Raw genomic sequence first — 15,466 nt, 5'->3', positions numbered from 1 at the left:
TCTGGCTATGATGCTAATTTCATCCGACTCTTTGTTCACGTCTCTTGCTAGTGTGAAGGCGTCTGTGGTGAGATCATAATTTGAGTCAATGACTAGTCCATCTGAAGCAAGTTTCTCTGTCGCTTTGTTATTGGTGTCAATATTAGTGGTGTGTTGGTGCTGAATGGGAGTGCTAAGGAACAAGTGTAACTGACATAGTATTAAAAACACTGGAAGCTGCTGAAGTCGTTCCTACACTCAAACTCTTTTTGGTGGTAGCATGGTAGCACCCATGGGGATCTTTTCCTTAAATTTCCTCTTGAAGAGATAGTTACAGATTGCGTATGTCAGAGGTTCAAAGCCACACATTAGTAAAAATCCCTAAAGCTTTAGAAACAACAAAAATAATCTGTCAGTTTGGGTCTAGAAAGTACATTACAGAAAATTCTTTCCAAGTTCCACCTTGAAGCTCAGCAAAATCAGAAAGTGAGCTTGCATTAAGCTCATTTTCTCCCGGTGAAGAAGTTCATCAAGATCATGCCACTGGGAAAAAGAGCATATAGGTTTTTAATCTAGGTACTACCCAATTTCATGACATCTAATACTTAAAAGTTTACATGGTATTTTTTTTTTTCAAAATTACATCTCTTTGTAAACTTTATCATACTTCTTGACCAGTGCTTTTTCAATCCGTAGTCCACGGAGGGACTGACTTAAAAGGGAACATGCTAATAATCTGCAAACGTTTAAAGCATGTTTCAAGAGTACAAGACTGACTTAGTACTGTTCATGTACTTGCTACTATTCCCTAATCAGATCTTTATTTCTAATACATGAAACTACTTGAAAATATTAGTATAAAGAAATGTTTTTTCAATACTTTTTACATTTTGATACCATAGTCTTCTTTTCACAGACCGCCTGCCTCAGATGTGCCTCAGGATCTTTTGCACCATTTCTTATAGATCTTCAGAGTTGCATTTGAGAACTGTCTAAGGGTGACTGCACAAATTTGGTTAATTAGAGGAATAGAAAAAGTCTGTGAAATCAAATTCACATGTTCTTGCTACCCTGATGACCGTTGATTTATTTTTTTGTGTTTCCAGGGCATCTGTCTTGTGACTGTTCATTTAGAAAGACTACAGGCTTTTGTCGACAGAAGTTTTGTCGACAGATATTGTAGACAAAGCTTCTGTCGACAGAGAGTGTCTAGACTACATCCAGTTCTGTCGACAAAGCAAGCCGCTTTGTCGACATGACAGTGTAGATGCAAAGGACAGTGTAGATGCAATAACGCCTTCTGTTGACAGGACTCTGTCGATAAAAGGCGTTAGTCCTTATAATAAGGTTTTTAGCCGTCAACAAAACTGCTGAGTTCTGGCGACGTTATGTCGACAGAACTCAGCGGCAGTGTAGACACAGGTATAGTTTTGTCGACAAAAGTCCACTTTTGTTGACAAAACCCTGTAGTCTAGACACACCCATAGAAAAGGAATTTAAGAACTTGCAATGACAATAGCAACTTGTATTCTTTCTTTAATTCAATCAGTCATAATAAGAATTTTTCAGCAATTGTTCAGAGACAGGCACAAGTGAATCATAGATATGCCTGGACAGGTCAAGTTGGCCCGTCATGTTGCTGATATTTTCACTGACTGAGTAGGCAATAAAAGCGCAGCATACGTGTATGTAGTAGAACAAAAATCTTCAGGTGTAATTTTATGTCGGTTATACTCACGTACCCTTATTGAAATTACTGGCTAAATGAAGAATCTGATCCTCAGTAAAAAAAAAAATTATTTGAGGCAAAAACATTAGAAAGATACAGTGCTGATGTTCTGGAGAATCAATTCGCATTAAAATATATTTTATCACAATTGTAAGTTATCTAATATGAGACACCATAAAATATTCTCTGTTGCTTGTTATGCTTCTTAAGTCTGGTTTTCTGTTTAGCTGCTTATGAAGTTGGCAGCAGTCTCATTATGTTCAATCATTTATTTTGTTTCATCATGCAGAAATTACAAAAACATTTACAATTTTTTCAGCGCTATTTGAAGCCAACACTGTTTTGTTTTTGTCTAGATTTACTTAAGCTGCACACTTTAAACTATTGCATAGCAAAAGATATGCTGATCTACTTTACAGGTAGTCCCCGGGTTATGTACAAGATAGGGACTGTAGGTTTGTTCTTAAGTTGAATTTGTATGTAAGTCGGAACTGGTACATATTGTAGGGGAAACTCTAGCCAAACATTTCTCCAGAGTTCAGTTTTATTCTCCCACACCTCACTTCCCTTAGTCCTTTATTCTCAAGCTGAGGTGTCTGCTGAGAAAAGCCGCTCTGCGTCTCCCTGGTCTGCTCGGGGGGAGGCGCTAGCTTTGCGTCTCCCTGGTCTGCTGGGGGGAAGCAGCTAGTGCGGGGTTGCCTCACCCGTTTGTAAGTAGGGATCCGATGTAAGTCGGATCCATGTAACCCGGGGACTGCCTGTATAGTGTAACTCTGGTAGTAAAAGTTGGAGTGCATTCATTGCTGGTACTGGCTTCTTGCTTTGAAAATCTGAAACCTGGCATGAAAGGACTAAATTAACTCTAAGTTTCTTGCAGTACCAATGGCAAAGAAAGGGATGCTTTGTAAGTATCACTACAGAAATCAAAAGTGAATTGGTTAAGTGGTGAAGAAAATTTTTTGAGGAAGAGGGATCCAAACTTCTTATAATTGTCCCCCATGCTTGATGGTCTGCCATTTTGCCCTAGCCCTGTGGTGTCCAGCCAGTTCTGAAGCAGTAGCCATTATAGTGGCTACTGCTTTAGGGAACTAGCCACACTCAACCAGCCAAATAGCCACATGTGGCTAGTGGCTATTGTATTGGACACCATAGTTGGCCTGAAGGCCAGTTATAGCAGAGTGGTATTAAATTTGCACCCAGGAATGCAAAGTGCCTGCTATGCCCCATACTGCCATGTTTCACTGTGATTAACTGGGCTCCTAGGGAAAGCCAAGCAGGTGATAAGGATCCAAGCCACTGATTATTATTTAAAATACTAATTAGCTATTTAATAGCAATAAAATCAACCATGTTGTCCTAAAAAAGATCTTAAAGCAAGCACCCAGGACACAACCTACAAATTATTATTAGAAGTGACTTGTAGTACTTAAAGGCCTCATTTTTTAGCTGCCAGGACATCAAGTAAGTACCTCTTTATCATTATGCCATTTAGTACATATCATATTAGTTCTTAACTTATTTGACGTGTGAATTTTCCATGATGAATGTGAACAGGAAACTCCAAGATGCTTGAACAAAGAACATTGTATAAAAAGATTCTATTGGAGTGTTGGCCTTATCTCACAAATTATAATAGCTTGTTAAGAAGTGTGGCATTTTATTTCCCCATTGCAGCTTCACCAAACAGAGAATGTTCAAAGGTGTTGGGAAGAGGAAAATTTGATAGATGTGAACAAACGATAAAAATCAGCCTTTTAAGCTCTGAGGAAGTATTTTGTTCACATAGCAATTAAAAAGTGTACACAATCATTCCTCAATGTACGGAGGCATATTCACAATACAATTTTTTAATTAAACTTGAATCGTCTTGGTCTTCCTGGCCGTGTTGTCAAAAGTGACACCATTTTTTATTAAATCAGTACAATTGCTACATGTTCGCTCACAATCATGTCTCTTCCTCCTGCACAGCAGAACTTAGCTGAGCCAGAGTCCCTTTATCGATGCTGTGCCAAAGTTAGAAAAAGATTGTGGAAATATTTCCCTAGGATTGCATTTGTATGGAAAGTACAGAATGTAGTACAATAAAGAAGAACGGAGGGTAACTCTCTAAAGCTCTCTCACTGGCACCCATGATACATGGTAATCCCTAAGGGCACATCTACACTGCAGCACTATTTCAAAATACCTAGCACTATTTCAAAATAACTTAGTCTGCATCTACATAGCAGGCAGTTATTTTGAAATAGTGTCAAAATACTGTCAAAACTGGAGGACTTCTTACTCCAACTCCTGTGAAACCCTCGTTGTACGAGGAGTAAGGGAAGTCAGAGGAAGAGTGCTCTATTTCGAAACAAGTGCTGTGTAGACCCTCCCTATTTCGAAATAAGATATGCAATTGACGTAGCTCAATTTACATTGCTTATTTTGAATTAAGCCCTACAATGTAGACACACCTTAGTGCCTGGTACTAAATTGAAAAGATGGCAGTGTCCCATATGTGAAGACAATGGCATCTGGCATGTGTCAATCTATTTCATTTTAAATATCTATTTAAACATGCAACTGAAGTTTGATTAATTCAGATGTGTTGCCTGCAGTTTTCAAAATATTATTTTTTCTTGTAGTGGCCTTAAATTTCCAGACACCGGGACTACAAATGGAACTGCATGCTGGGAGATTTTTGGACAATGGTGGCTGTGGCTATATTCTAAAACCAGAGTTCCTGAGAGATCCTAATACAACATTCAATCCAAATAATGTAACAGATTGTCCTCCATTAACTCTTTCAATAAGGGTAAGTCTGGTTTATTGAAAATCTCATTTATAAATTATGGAAATAGCTCCCATTTAATTAACTGCAGTATACTAAGAACCTCTCATGTATTTATTGCTGGTACCTTTTTTCTTCAAAAGCTCATTGTCCTTTAATCTTGTTGTTTAACCTAGAAATATTCAATTCCTTGATACCATGGTGCCAACATATTATATTCAGTGTTGTTTGTATGGTCACCTAGTGTCATTTCACATCACTTTGCTTAAAGAAACACCTTTCCCTTGAAAATGTAAAATGTTTGAGGAAACAAAACGTGTACAGAATGGTGTCTAATAATATAAATATGGCTCACACTGAGGTAGATAATTTATTTACCTTATACGATGAATGAGCTGCACTTGTAGAAAACTATGTACATCTTTAGTAATCAGTGCTCTTGTTACACAGTAAGGATATATAAAAATAACTTTGCACAGAACTCAACTGGAATTTGGGTGGGTACTATTATTTTCATTAACCTCATAGCCTTTCTCCCTTTCCCCACATTAGTTCTTCCATTCTCTTCCTATCACTTTGTGTTTTGTTCTAATCCTTGCATGTGAGGGGGAGGGCAGTGGACTGCCTCACATTCTTTCAGGCATAGAGTGGCTACTCCTGAAGGTAGGGGTGGGTGTGTGTGTGTGTGAGAGAAAGTAGTTATTGAGTGTAAGACAGTCCACTACTATGTCCTTTTCAAAATAGGATTCCCTGTACCAAACAAGAGGAACCAGGTAATCCTCTTCTTATTTGCTAAGTGCAGGAAAAAACTTACAATATTTTAGCATAATTTTATACAGTAAAGATTATGAAGTTTTTTTCTGCAGTCAGCTTCAGAGGTGCTGGAACAATTTGTATAGAGCAGATGCTGAGAGCCATTGACCTAAGCTGTAAATCCCGTAGCTGATGGAAACCACTTCTAGCCACGGGTACAATAGCACCCTTAGTTCCAGCACCTATGGTTAGTTCATTTGAGAAGTACCTGACAGTATGGTGCATCTCTAATCCTTATAACCTATGATGAATGTTTTTTTTGTTTTTTTGTTTTTTTTGTTTTTTTGCCCCCTCCCCAAAATCCAGATGGTTTTCCATGGCCAGCATAGGGTAAAAGTGGCCTATATTAGAGACCACTTCTGAAGACGATGGTAGAGTTAAGAAGTGATTACCTGGCACCTCCTGAAGAACTGAGAGGAGCAAGGCAAACTAGTAACACCACTGAAGACACACACTGGGAAGCCAAGTGGTGGGCCTAAACCTAGAAGTGAGATATAGTAGACACCTTTACTAGTCTATTCAGCTTCTCCTGAGTAACCTGATGGGATTGGTCCACTGCCAACCCACACAAATAGACAATGAGTAGTTAACATTGTCTACATTTATATTAAAGCATCTTGATCTTCCTTCAATGTATAAATTTATACCGAGCTAAAAACTGGTGAAGTAAATGAGCAAATTTGCTCACTCAGACATATGATTGTCCGTGTTATATCTGGTAAAGGAAAACTTGTATAGTTGCCACAGGAGCAGGATCAAGGACTATACAAGGCAATTTTTTGTTTTCTCTTCATTAAATATTAGGCATATCCTATACTATGATACTATTAATTTGGTAAAAACAGAATTGTAAAGATTTGTATGGTAGCCTCTGTGCTTGACTTTTACACAAATCCTGATTTAGTGTTTAAAAGCCCTTATTAAAAAAATCAATTTCTCCTTTTCAACTCCAAATAGAAACTTCCAAATTCTCAATCATTAAAAAACTAGTTTCCAATGAAATGTTATCTCTGATTCTACTGTATACTACTTACTTAAATGCTATTGAATGAGCATAGAATTAATGGATAATTGCTGTTTCGTTCCTGTCAGTGAAATAAATTGCGGGAATAAAGCATTAATTAAATAGGGATTGTAGAATGATTATACAGTGTATGTGTATCTTATTCAGCACATCATACTAGTCTAGTAGTGAGCACCCTGATTTATATGATGGATGTGAATTAATGATTTCAAGCTCTCCTGCTTATACTCTAATTATATTATTCATTATTTATATAGAGTTGTAAGAGATTAGGACAAAACCCAGGTTATGGGCTAGGGGTTAGACAGGATTATTAGTAACAGAAATGAAGTGATTGTGTATGGAAGAGAGAGCACTGGCAAGCAGAATTTGAGGTTGATAACAGAGTTTAACAATGAGCCAGCCAGGTAGCAGTCAAGGGCAGAGTTTTGGGAGGGCAGAAGCTGTGTGTACTGAGGCATGACTTGCTTTTCTTCCTGTTCCTCTGACAATAGGGGAGTGAGGTGAAAGTACTTGGATTCTGTGCATGCCTGTCACTCCTGGCTGGTGAAAGGAGGGGGACAGAGGTGTAAATCACGGAATCCAAGTACTTTCCTTCGCTTCCTTACCATCAAGGGAATGGGATAAAAAGCAAGCTGCATTCCGGTGCACATGGCTGCTGCCCCCCTGCTCACTTGAAAGTCCACCCTTGGTAGTGGGACATCCAAAGAAGCAATGACAACTATGTGACTAATGGAATGTAGGCTTCAGAACATGAGAGTTAATAAGGTTAGAATGAGAGGAAGCAGGTAGCACAGACGGATAGGAGAGGTGCTTATAGAAAGTAAATTCAGAGCCAAGAGTCACAATAAAACAAGAACAAGTAGACCTGTGATGATTTATTTGGGCATAAACTTTCATGGCTAAAAATCACTTCATCAGATGCAATAAAAAAGATTTAATTAATTACCAGGCTCGTGAATGGGGGAAACTAGATTGCTATTTGCAGAGGACATAAATAAGGGGAAGGTAAAACAACTGAAGAAAGATGTCTCACGTGTTTCATTAGCCAAGAATGAAGCTGGATGCAGGTTAAATTGAACAAGTGGAACTTTACTAAACCCTAAAAAAGGAGTGGTCCCGTGGCCCTTCACAGATTACCAAAATCTATACAATCCTGAGCTTTCAACCTCAGCAGATGAATTGTTTTGCCCATGAAAGTTCATGATTCTGTATATTTTGGTTCGTCTCTAGGCGCCACAGTTCCACTCACTATTTTTAAAGTTATAGACTAACGTAGCTACCCATCTGAGATTTTTTTTTTTTTTTTTTAAACTAAACCTTGTGCTTTGCTCCGGCCATGTGGCTGAGTAGCTTCTAGTCTACCTCCCACATTCCCTGTTTTCCTGGAGTCCCATTAATAACACAACATGGATCCTCTCACCCCAGTTCAGCTGATCATGGTACATGAGGGGAGGAACAGTTTTAACTAGGGCTAGCAAGTGATTAAAATATGTAATTGTGATTAATCGCGCATGCCTCCCCTTTGAAATGCCGCAGTGGCATTTCAACGGGGCAGTGCTACATGGAGCCCGGGATCAGCTGAAATCCCCAACTCACTCTGGGCTTCATGCAGCATTGCCACTTGGAAGTGCCACAGTGGTATTTCCAAGGGGCTGCGCTTTAGGAGCCTGGGATCAGCTGGGCACTCTAGCTGATCCCCGGCTCCGCTTGCACTGCCCCTTTGAAGCGCCAGTGTGGCACTTCAAAGGGGCAGCACAGCATTAACACCTTAATTAATTTAAAAAATTAATGTGTTAATCCTGTCCTGCATTAATCGCAGGTGTTAACACAGGTCAATTGACAATCCTAGTCTTAATAAAATTCATATGGGCCTTACCTCGGGGACCTCGGTCAGAGCTCCTGAACATAGACTCATCAAGGAAATGTAAGTGCCTGGGAGCTGTAAAGTAAGGGGATCACCTTTGTTGGATGGAAATAAGGGATGACAACATGAAAAAGAAAACATAATGCTTTGTTTTATGGGACATTTTAAGGAAACACAGTTTTCCATAGTCTATCAGGTACTTTTCTCTCAAGTATACGTTTCTACTGTCCTCAAGTCTACAGTGGATTTATCAGAAGCTTCAATTTAGTATTTAAAATAGTACTTACTATTAAGGCTATGATTTAGTTATGAGTATTTTTTAGTAAAAAGCCCTAGACAGGTCATGGGCAATAAATAAAAATTCATGGTCTGTCACTTGTCCATGACTAGTGTTGCCCAGAGTCCTAGTGAGCAGAATTTCTGCTGAAAAAGGAAGCCTGGTGGTGCCGGTTGGCACTGCTGTCCAGGCCATTAAAAGTCCCAAGGCAGGCTCCATATCTATTCTGTTTCTGCACTGCTTCCGTGGCACGTTGGTGATTAGGGAGGCTCCTCAGGCTGCCCCCACGCCGAGTGCCAGCTCCCCAGCTTCCATTGGCCAGAAACTATGACCAATGAGAGCCGAGGAGAGGCACCACCTGTGGGCATGAGGGCAGCATGAAGAACCTCCCTGGCTGCCACTTCCTGGGAGCTACCAGTCCCCTGCAGCCTCAGGCCTAACCCACACTCCAAACCTGTACCCCAAATCCCTCATCCCTGGTCCCTGGGGGGGGGGAGGGATAGCTCAGTGGTTTGAGCATTGGCCTGCTAAACCCAGGGTTGTGAGTTCAGTCCTTGTAGAGGCCATTTAGGGATTTGGGGCAAAAATTCATCAGGGATGGTACTTGGTCCTGCTGTGAAGGCAGGGGACTGGACTTGATGACCTTGCAAGGTCCCTTCCAGTTCTAGAAAGAAAGAAAAAGAAAAAAAAAAAACCCACACCCCCAGATGAAGCCTTAGGCCCCCTGAACACAAAACCCATACCCAGCCCTGATGCCCCTCACCCACAGCCCTACTCCAGAGCCCACATCCCCTCCCGCACTCTAAGCCCCTGTCCCCAGCCCAGTGAAAGTGAGGCTGGGGCAGAGGGAGTGGGGAATGGAGTGAGTGGGGGCAGGGCACTGGGAAAGGGAGGGGGAAAGGCCAGCTCTGGGTGTGGATCAGGAGTGTTCCATTTTGTGTGACTAGAAAATTGGCAATCCTGGCCATGCTTTGTACTATAAATACCTTTGGCTAAAGCTTAGTTGGGGGTGGAGAGGGTAATGTTCAGGAGGGGACAATGGACCAGTGGAACCATCCACTGAGCAGAGGATGCTCCAGCCACCCCCAGGGCTACCCACCTGCTGCTGCTCCTGGGGCCACTGCCAGCAGCTGCTGGCTGCTTCTGTGGTTTTTAGCACCACTGCTCAGGCACCGCTGCTGCTGCTTGGGTGGCCCTGGGCAGCTTGTTCCAGAAAGCACCCAAGTAGTGCCAGTGTGGCTGGCCCCAGGGCCACTCCAGCAGTGCTAGTATGGCTGGCTGCAGGCCCCCCGCAAGTAGCTGGCTGTGGCGCTGTGCCAGCAGTTGCCTGTGTGACTGTTCCTAGGGGCCACCTGAACAGGTGGTCACAGGACCAATTGCTCAGGTGACCCTGGGGTCGTCTGCTGCAGACGTCATGGACGTCTCAGCATTTGTGACCTCTGCAACCTCCTTGACAGACATGCGGCCCTATTATCAGGTTTACTACATTTCAGCATATCAAAATAAAGGATAGTTGGTCAGCTCAAGGGATAAATCAATGAAATAAGAGATGGGTCCTTGAAATAAGGGATAGGTGGCTGTAATATTATGTGAAAGCAGGCCCGCTGATTGGGGGGGGGGGCGGAGAGGGAGAATGACAAATGAGCCTGGAGCTCCCAGCCACCGCTGCTGCTAATGAGGCAGTGGTGGTTAGAGCCCCAGGCCTCTTAAATTGCCATCAGAGCCCCCTTCAATGCAGCTGTGAGGGCTACGGGTGTCCCAATGCTGTGGTTTGGGTGGCACTGAGGGGTGGCTACCTCTGGCCCCATCCCTTCCAGGGCACAGAGCCAGCCCCACACCTTGCCCAGAGGTCCCACAGAAGCTTTCACACCACTGCATGAAAGAGATGGCATGGTGCCTAGTCGTTTCTCTCTACCTGAGCATCCTGTTTCAGTTACCAAGCCCCAGGACAGGAGAGGGCACCACCTTGCTTATGTTCAGACTGTTTTGTGAGTAGGCTTCTAGCCTGTCCCTGCCTGGAGTAGTGCATGCCTGTAAGCCAAAAGCGCCGCTAAAGGAAAAGAGTTAAGAGACAGTGTGGTCAGAAGTCTGACAGGTGAAGCTTAGAGGCAGTTTTACCAGCTGTGAGTTTGGTGGTTCCGTAACGGTGAGTAGAAGGGAATGAAAGCTGTCAGGCAACAAGAGAACCAAACTGGTAGATTTCCTGGGCACAGTGAAGGGAGCCGGATGGAAGACAGCAGACTGGTCAGTGGTTACAGAAAGGAAGTGACAGAGGCTGTGACAAGAAGGAATGGCATGGAAGGTTAGAGATGGGGAAGGAACCGTGAGAAGAGCATGGTTCAGCTAGAGGGAATATTAGAATGGAGCTGAGTGTCAAAATACATTTCAATGCAGGTCATTGGCAAGTAAAGAAGTTTATTTGAAAGTGAATGGCAAAGGAAATTGGAGAAGGTCGTCATCATCAAATAGTTTTAAAGCCAGTAAGCTGGTAGACTGGCAAATGCAGGAGCAGTAGTCTTAATTTTTATATATCAGTAGGAACTTTTATAGATACACTGATGTGGAGGCTCAGTAGATATGCAAGAGGATTTGTGTGCCCAGATGCCTTCTGTTTGCCATGATGAAATGTGTGATGCTTTCTGATGATCTTTGTGTTACTGCTTACATAGATTTCTCAAACCTGAAGCCACTTTGTCACTTCAGTTCTACTCACCTCACATTTTAGACTAATACCTAGCTGCAAGGAAAAGATTTGAGAATCGTTCAGCCTGATGGATGCTCTTGCAAATTGATGAATAAAGTAGAATGGAATTTTTGTATGTATTACATTTCTCCCATTCATATTTGAAAGCCTTTCTGAGTGGCACCACATTTGTACTGAGATAAATTACTACCACATCACTGTCTCTTTTGACCGTGGTTCACACTGAGATGATCACAGGGGGTTCTAATCTGTGAGGTTTAAGTACTAAATAAATCAGAGCATTCTACAATAGGTTTGGCGGCTTTATTCTATGATTCATCTTCTACAAGTGCCTCCTTATATCAAGCAAGTCTGTCTTTAATCACTTTTAATTTATTGTTCAGTGGCTGGTCTTGCCAGCCACATGGGCAACAGAATACCTTTACTTTACATAGCACACGGTGGTGGTCATGCTGTCAGTAACTGGCTGACTCATCAGTTATCTTGTATATTCACATGGAGCTTTTCTGGGGTCATCTGGTTCATTCAATCCTTTTTTGGGGCATTAGTATGGAAGGGAAGTCACACACTCAAGGTCTGATTGTCATATTTGTGATTTGGAAGGAAGTTCCCCTCAAATGACAGTGGCAGAGGCCCTGGGATATTTTTTTTTTTTTGCCTTCCTCTGCAAGAATAAATGATGGATTCTATGTACAGTAACTTGAAATCTATAAATCATACCTTGAGGACTTCAGTAATTCAGCCAAAAATTATGGGCCTATAACAGGAGTAGGTGAGGCTAGCAATGAGCAGGAAGTCAGAGGTGGTGAGTATGATGGTCCCTGTTGGCTTTAAAATCTGAGTCTAATTAACAATAGGAGGACTCAGGGGGGCTAAAAGCAGGCAGAAAGGTTACTAACACACGACTGCATAAGTGAAAGAACTGAATTGGTAGGGGCTATTCTTCCCTATATGTGCCCTCTGGCAAATGCTTTTGTCACGCTTGTGCAGCCACAATGGATACATCTTTGGTGGTAGTCCCTGAATTTGATGACAGGGCAGTTGGCAAACCTACAAGAGGGAATTCACATAGGCCTTCATTAATGCAACAACAACTTTCTGTAGGTAATGATTAAGATCTGCTTAATGTGATCATATTTTGGTGAAAACCAAAAGTGAGAAACACATTATTTTCAAAAAATATTCTTTGGTTGCACAGGTTTTAAGATAAGTAAATGGAAAACCAAACTAGCAAGAGATTGAATTAAGTGTGAAGCATTACATTTCAGTTGGTCTTTTGAAAAATTTCTTCTGCATTTTCCACTTTATATGCTAGACTGCACTGAGCAATTATGGAATATACAGTTCAATGTTAAGATTGCTATAATAAATTATATTTTCAGGCCCAAATGAGATCTTATGTATCATTTTCATTTATGCAGATTATTTGTGGTTATCAGTTACCGCCTAGTCAACACAGCAAGGGTAATAAAGCTGATCCCTTAGTCCAGATAGAACTTTTTGGTGTTCCAGAAGATCAAATAAAACAACAGACTTGTGTCATAAAGCGTAATGGTAAGCATAACATATTCTACTGTCTGTACATGATTTCAATAATGTTACATACAGGAAAGTTTAATATCATATAGAATCTCTTTCTCCAGTAATTTACTCCTCAGCAAAAAGTTGGAGTGCACTAACTGCAAAAGTGGGCACGAGGTAGAGAGACTGATCTGCAAAACTAACAGTAAACCTGGCATGGTAATCTGTGTTCCAACAAGATTAGTCTGAAGCAAGTAAATTAAATCTGAAGATTTTATTTTTTCTATAAACAGTTTTTAAGTTACCATGTGTCTTATATGAACAATGATGGAGTGTCAGTTTTAGAACCTAAAGTAGTTTTACACACATAACAGCTAAAACGTGAGCTGGTTCCTTGGCCCTAATCTCACCTTTGTGCTAATATGACCAGACATAAAGGGATCGTCTTTACCAGAGGTGGCAAAGGCAGCTTCTGCCATTCTAGTTTGTTTCTTCCATCTCTCTTAGTTTATTTCTCTTTCATCCCATAATTGAGAAGACAAAATGAGCAAACCTATGTAGAAGGATAAGAAAAACCAAAAATCCACCATCGCCATCTGTAGTGACAGATCAGCTATTGTGGTGGGATCACCCTGATTTATTTGGGACAGTTTATCTACTAGGACAGATCAGTGCAAACCCCTTTACCAGCTGTGACAGCGTGTTGGGGTTTTCCGGTCTCCTGCACCCCTGTAATGGCACAAACAGACTCCACCAGCCAGTAGAATAGAGGGAGTTTATTGCTTCTCCAGGATACAGCACAGCACAGATGTAATCTGGTTACAAGGCAGGCCTAGGATGCCTCAGCCCCCCTTGAAATGGGGGAGACTGGGCTCCTACATTCCAGCCCCTTTCCCTAGGCTGGCCCCTCCATGCTCCCAGACAGAAACTAACTCTCTTCCAGCCCTGCCCCCCCGCCCCCAGCCAGGGGCGGCATTCCACCTTCCTTTGTTTCTCTCCCTGGGGGGTAGCTGGTCGGACAGGTTTGGAGCCCCCTTTGCATAATGACTCATCCCCTGCCCTGCTGGGCCGTGCTACAGACAGCAGCCTGTGGAGGTCACCCACTGCCCAGCATAACAACCAGCAAGGTACCCCCACTACGTCACACCAGCTATCACCTTGACCTATCTCTTTGTGTGCATGTGCTTTTATGCAGATGCAGAACTTGAAGGATTAAATAGGGAAGCCAAAATGAATCCACAAGAGACTCAGAAAGGACATATATGAATTAGTGTTTCCTCCTTATTTCCCCAAGCACTTCAGTTTTTCAGATCTCTTGCCTCTCCATTTTAAGGATGTTAAATTTTAGATTAATCAACTAATTGAATAGTCAATGCAATTTGCCTCAGTCCCAAAGCAGTAAAAGAAACGTTGGCACAATCTTGAGATTACTAGGGCTATAACACATTTTATTTGACCACATCCTCAGTGTCAGGAAATCATAATCCCTGTTTGTTCTCTTCAAAAACAGCGTCTCAGTCTTGTGCATTGGATAAATCAGAGTACTTCTTACAGGTGCTGTCCTATCACAACCTGTGCCCCTTGGTTGGGGGAGGGGCTCAGGGAAAGGGAAGGTTGTGATAGGACAGTGCCCGTAAGAAATTTGTGTGTGTGTGTGTGGGGGGGGGGGGGTTGAGTTCAGGGGACACAAAGGAGGATGCTGCTGTATGGGAGTGTGCAGGAGTCATGACAAGGGGCTGGGTGTTGGGGAAGGGGGAAGTGCAGGAGTCAAGGCAGGGGACTGGGAGTGGGGGGAAGAGAATAGGTGGAGGACCAGGGAGCTGGGTTACCTTACCTGACTGGTGGATGGGTCCCTCTGCTACCACAAGGGAGCTGTGGGCTGGCTACGTGGGGGCACTGCAGCAAGGAAATTGGCAGCAGGGCAAGAGACCCTTTGTCCTGCCGCTTCCTTCCCCTGGCTTCTTCCCAGGAGCCACTGGGAACAGCATATACCATGGACAGCATGAGTGCTGTCTGGCATCCACTGAGGGTGCAGCAGGACAGGGTTGTACCAGAATGTACCAGGACTCCATCTGGCCGTGCACACTCCTTGCCCACAGCATGTTCCCAGTTGACCCTTATAGCTTGCCTGCCTTACCTGGCTGCACACACCAAGTTGCTAGCAAGAGAGCACACTGCAAGCTGTGCTGCCTGCCCACCAGTCTCAGTGGAGCACACCAGACTCAGCAGAGCATCCCAGCCATTTTTTGCTGGAGCCACAGCAGCATACCGGGGCACACTGCCTTACTTACACTGCTGGTAGAGAGGGACCTATCTATGCTGGCTGAATACTGCAAAAAATGAGAACTTCCTTTTGGCTGTCATTACTCCTGAATCCACATAAAAGTCCTGCGCTTCCACCAGTGGGAGTTGTGTTATTGAGTTCAGTGGGCACAGAATCAGTCACAAAAGGAGCTGCTGCCACCAGTCCGCTGGAAAGCATAGCTCTCAAATTAATTACAAGGAATACAGTTCTCATTATTTTTCAATCAACTGATGTGTTTGTATAGGATGCTGTTTGTTTTACAATTGTTTTCTCTTTCTCTTTTCACCCCTTCCCTCCAGCGATGTGCCCTAGATGGAATGAAACTTTTACTTTTACTGTTCACGTTCCCGAAGTGGCATTAATACGCTTCACTTTGAAAGACCAGGTCATGCTAGCTGCAAACGACTTCCTTGGCCAATACACTTTACCGCTTATGTGCATGAATAAAGGTATTACTTCCTCCAAAAGCAAACTGCA

The 15,466-nt window shown here is 42.6% G+C and overlaps 1 protein-coding gene across 1 annotated transcript in view; it reads left to right on the top strand.

Moving 5' to 3' along the window:
* Window positions 1-15,466, top strand: part of PLCZ1 (phospholipase C zeta 1) — a 118,786-nt gene that overhangs the window by 98,395 nt on the left and 4,925 nt on the right. The window contains exons 10-12 of the mRNA XM_075897749.2: window positions 4,333-4,502; window positions 12,585-12,717; window positions 15,289-15,438. Coding sequence (XP_075753864.1) covers window positions 4,333-4,502; window positions 12,585-12,717; window positions 15,289-15,438 — 453 coding nt within the window. The remainder of the gene's footprint in view (window positions 1-4,332; window positions 4,503-12,584; window positions 12,718-15,288; window positions 15,439-15,466) is intronic.

This window comes from Pelodiscus sinensis, chromosome 1, assembly GCF_052426305.1.
Source record: "Pelodiscus sinensis isolate ZL-2025 chromosome 1, ASM5242630v1, whole genome shotgun sequence".
Taxonomy (NCBI): Eukaryota; Metazoa; Chordata; order Testudines; family Trionychidae; genus Pelodiscus; species Pelodiscus sinensis.
The sequence above is the reverse complement of the archived record's forward strand: the minus strand, read 5'-3'. Positions and strand labels throughout refer to the sequence as shown.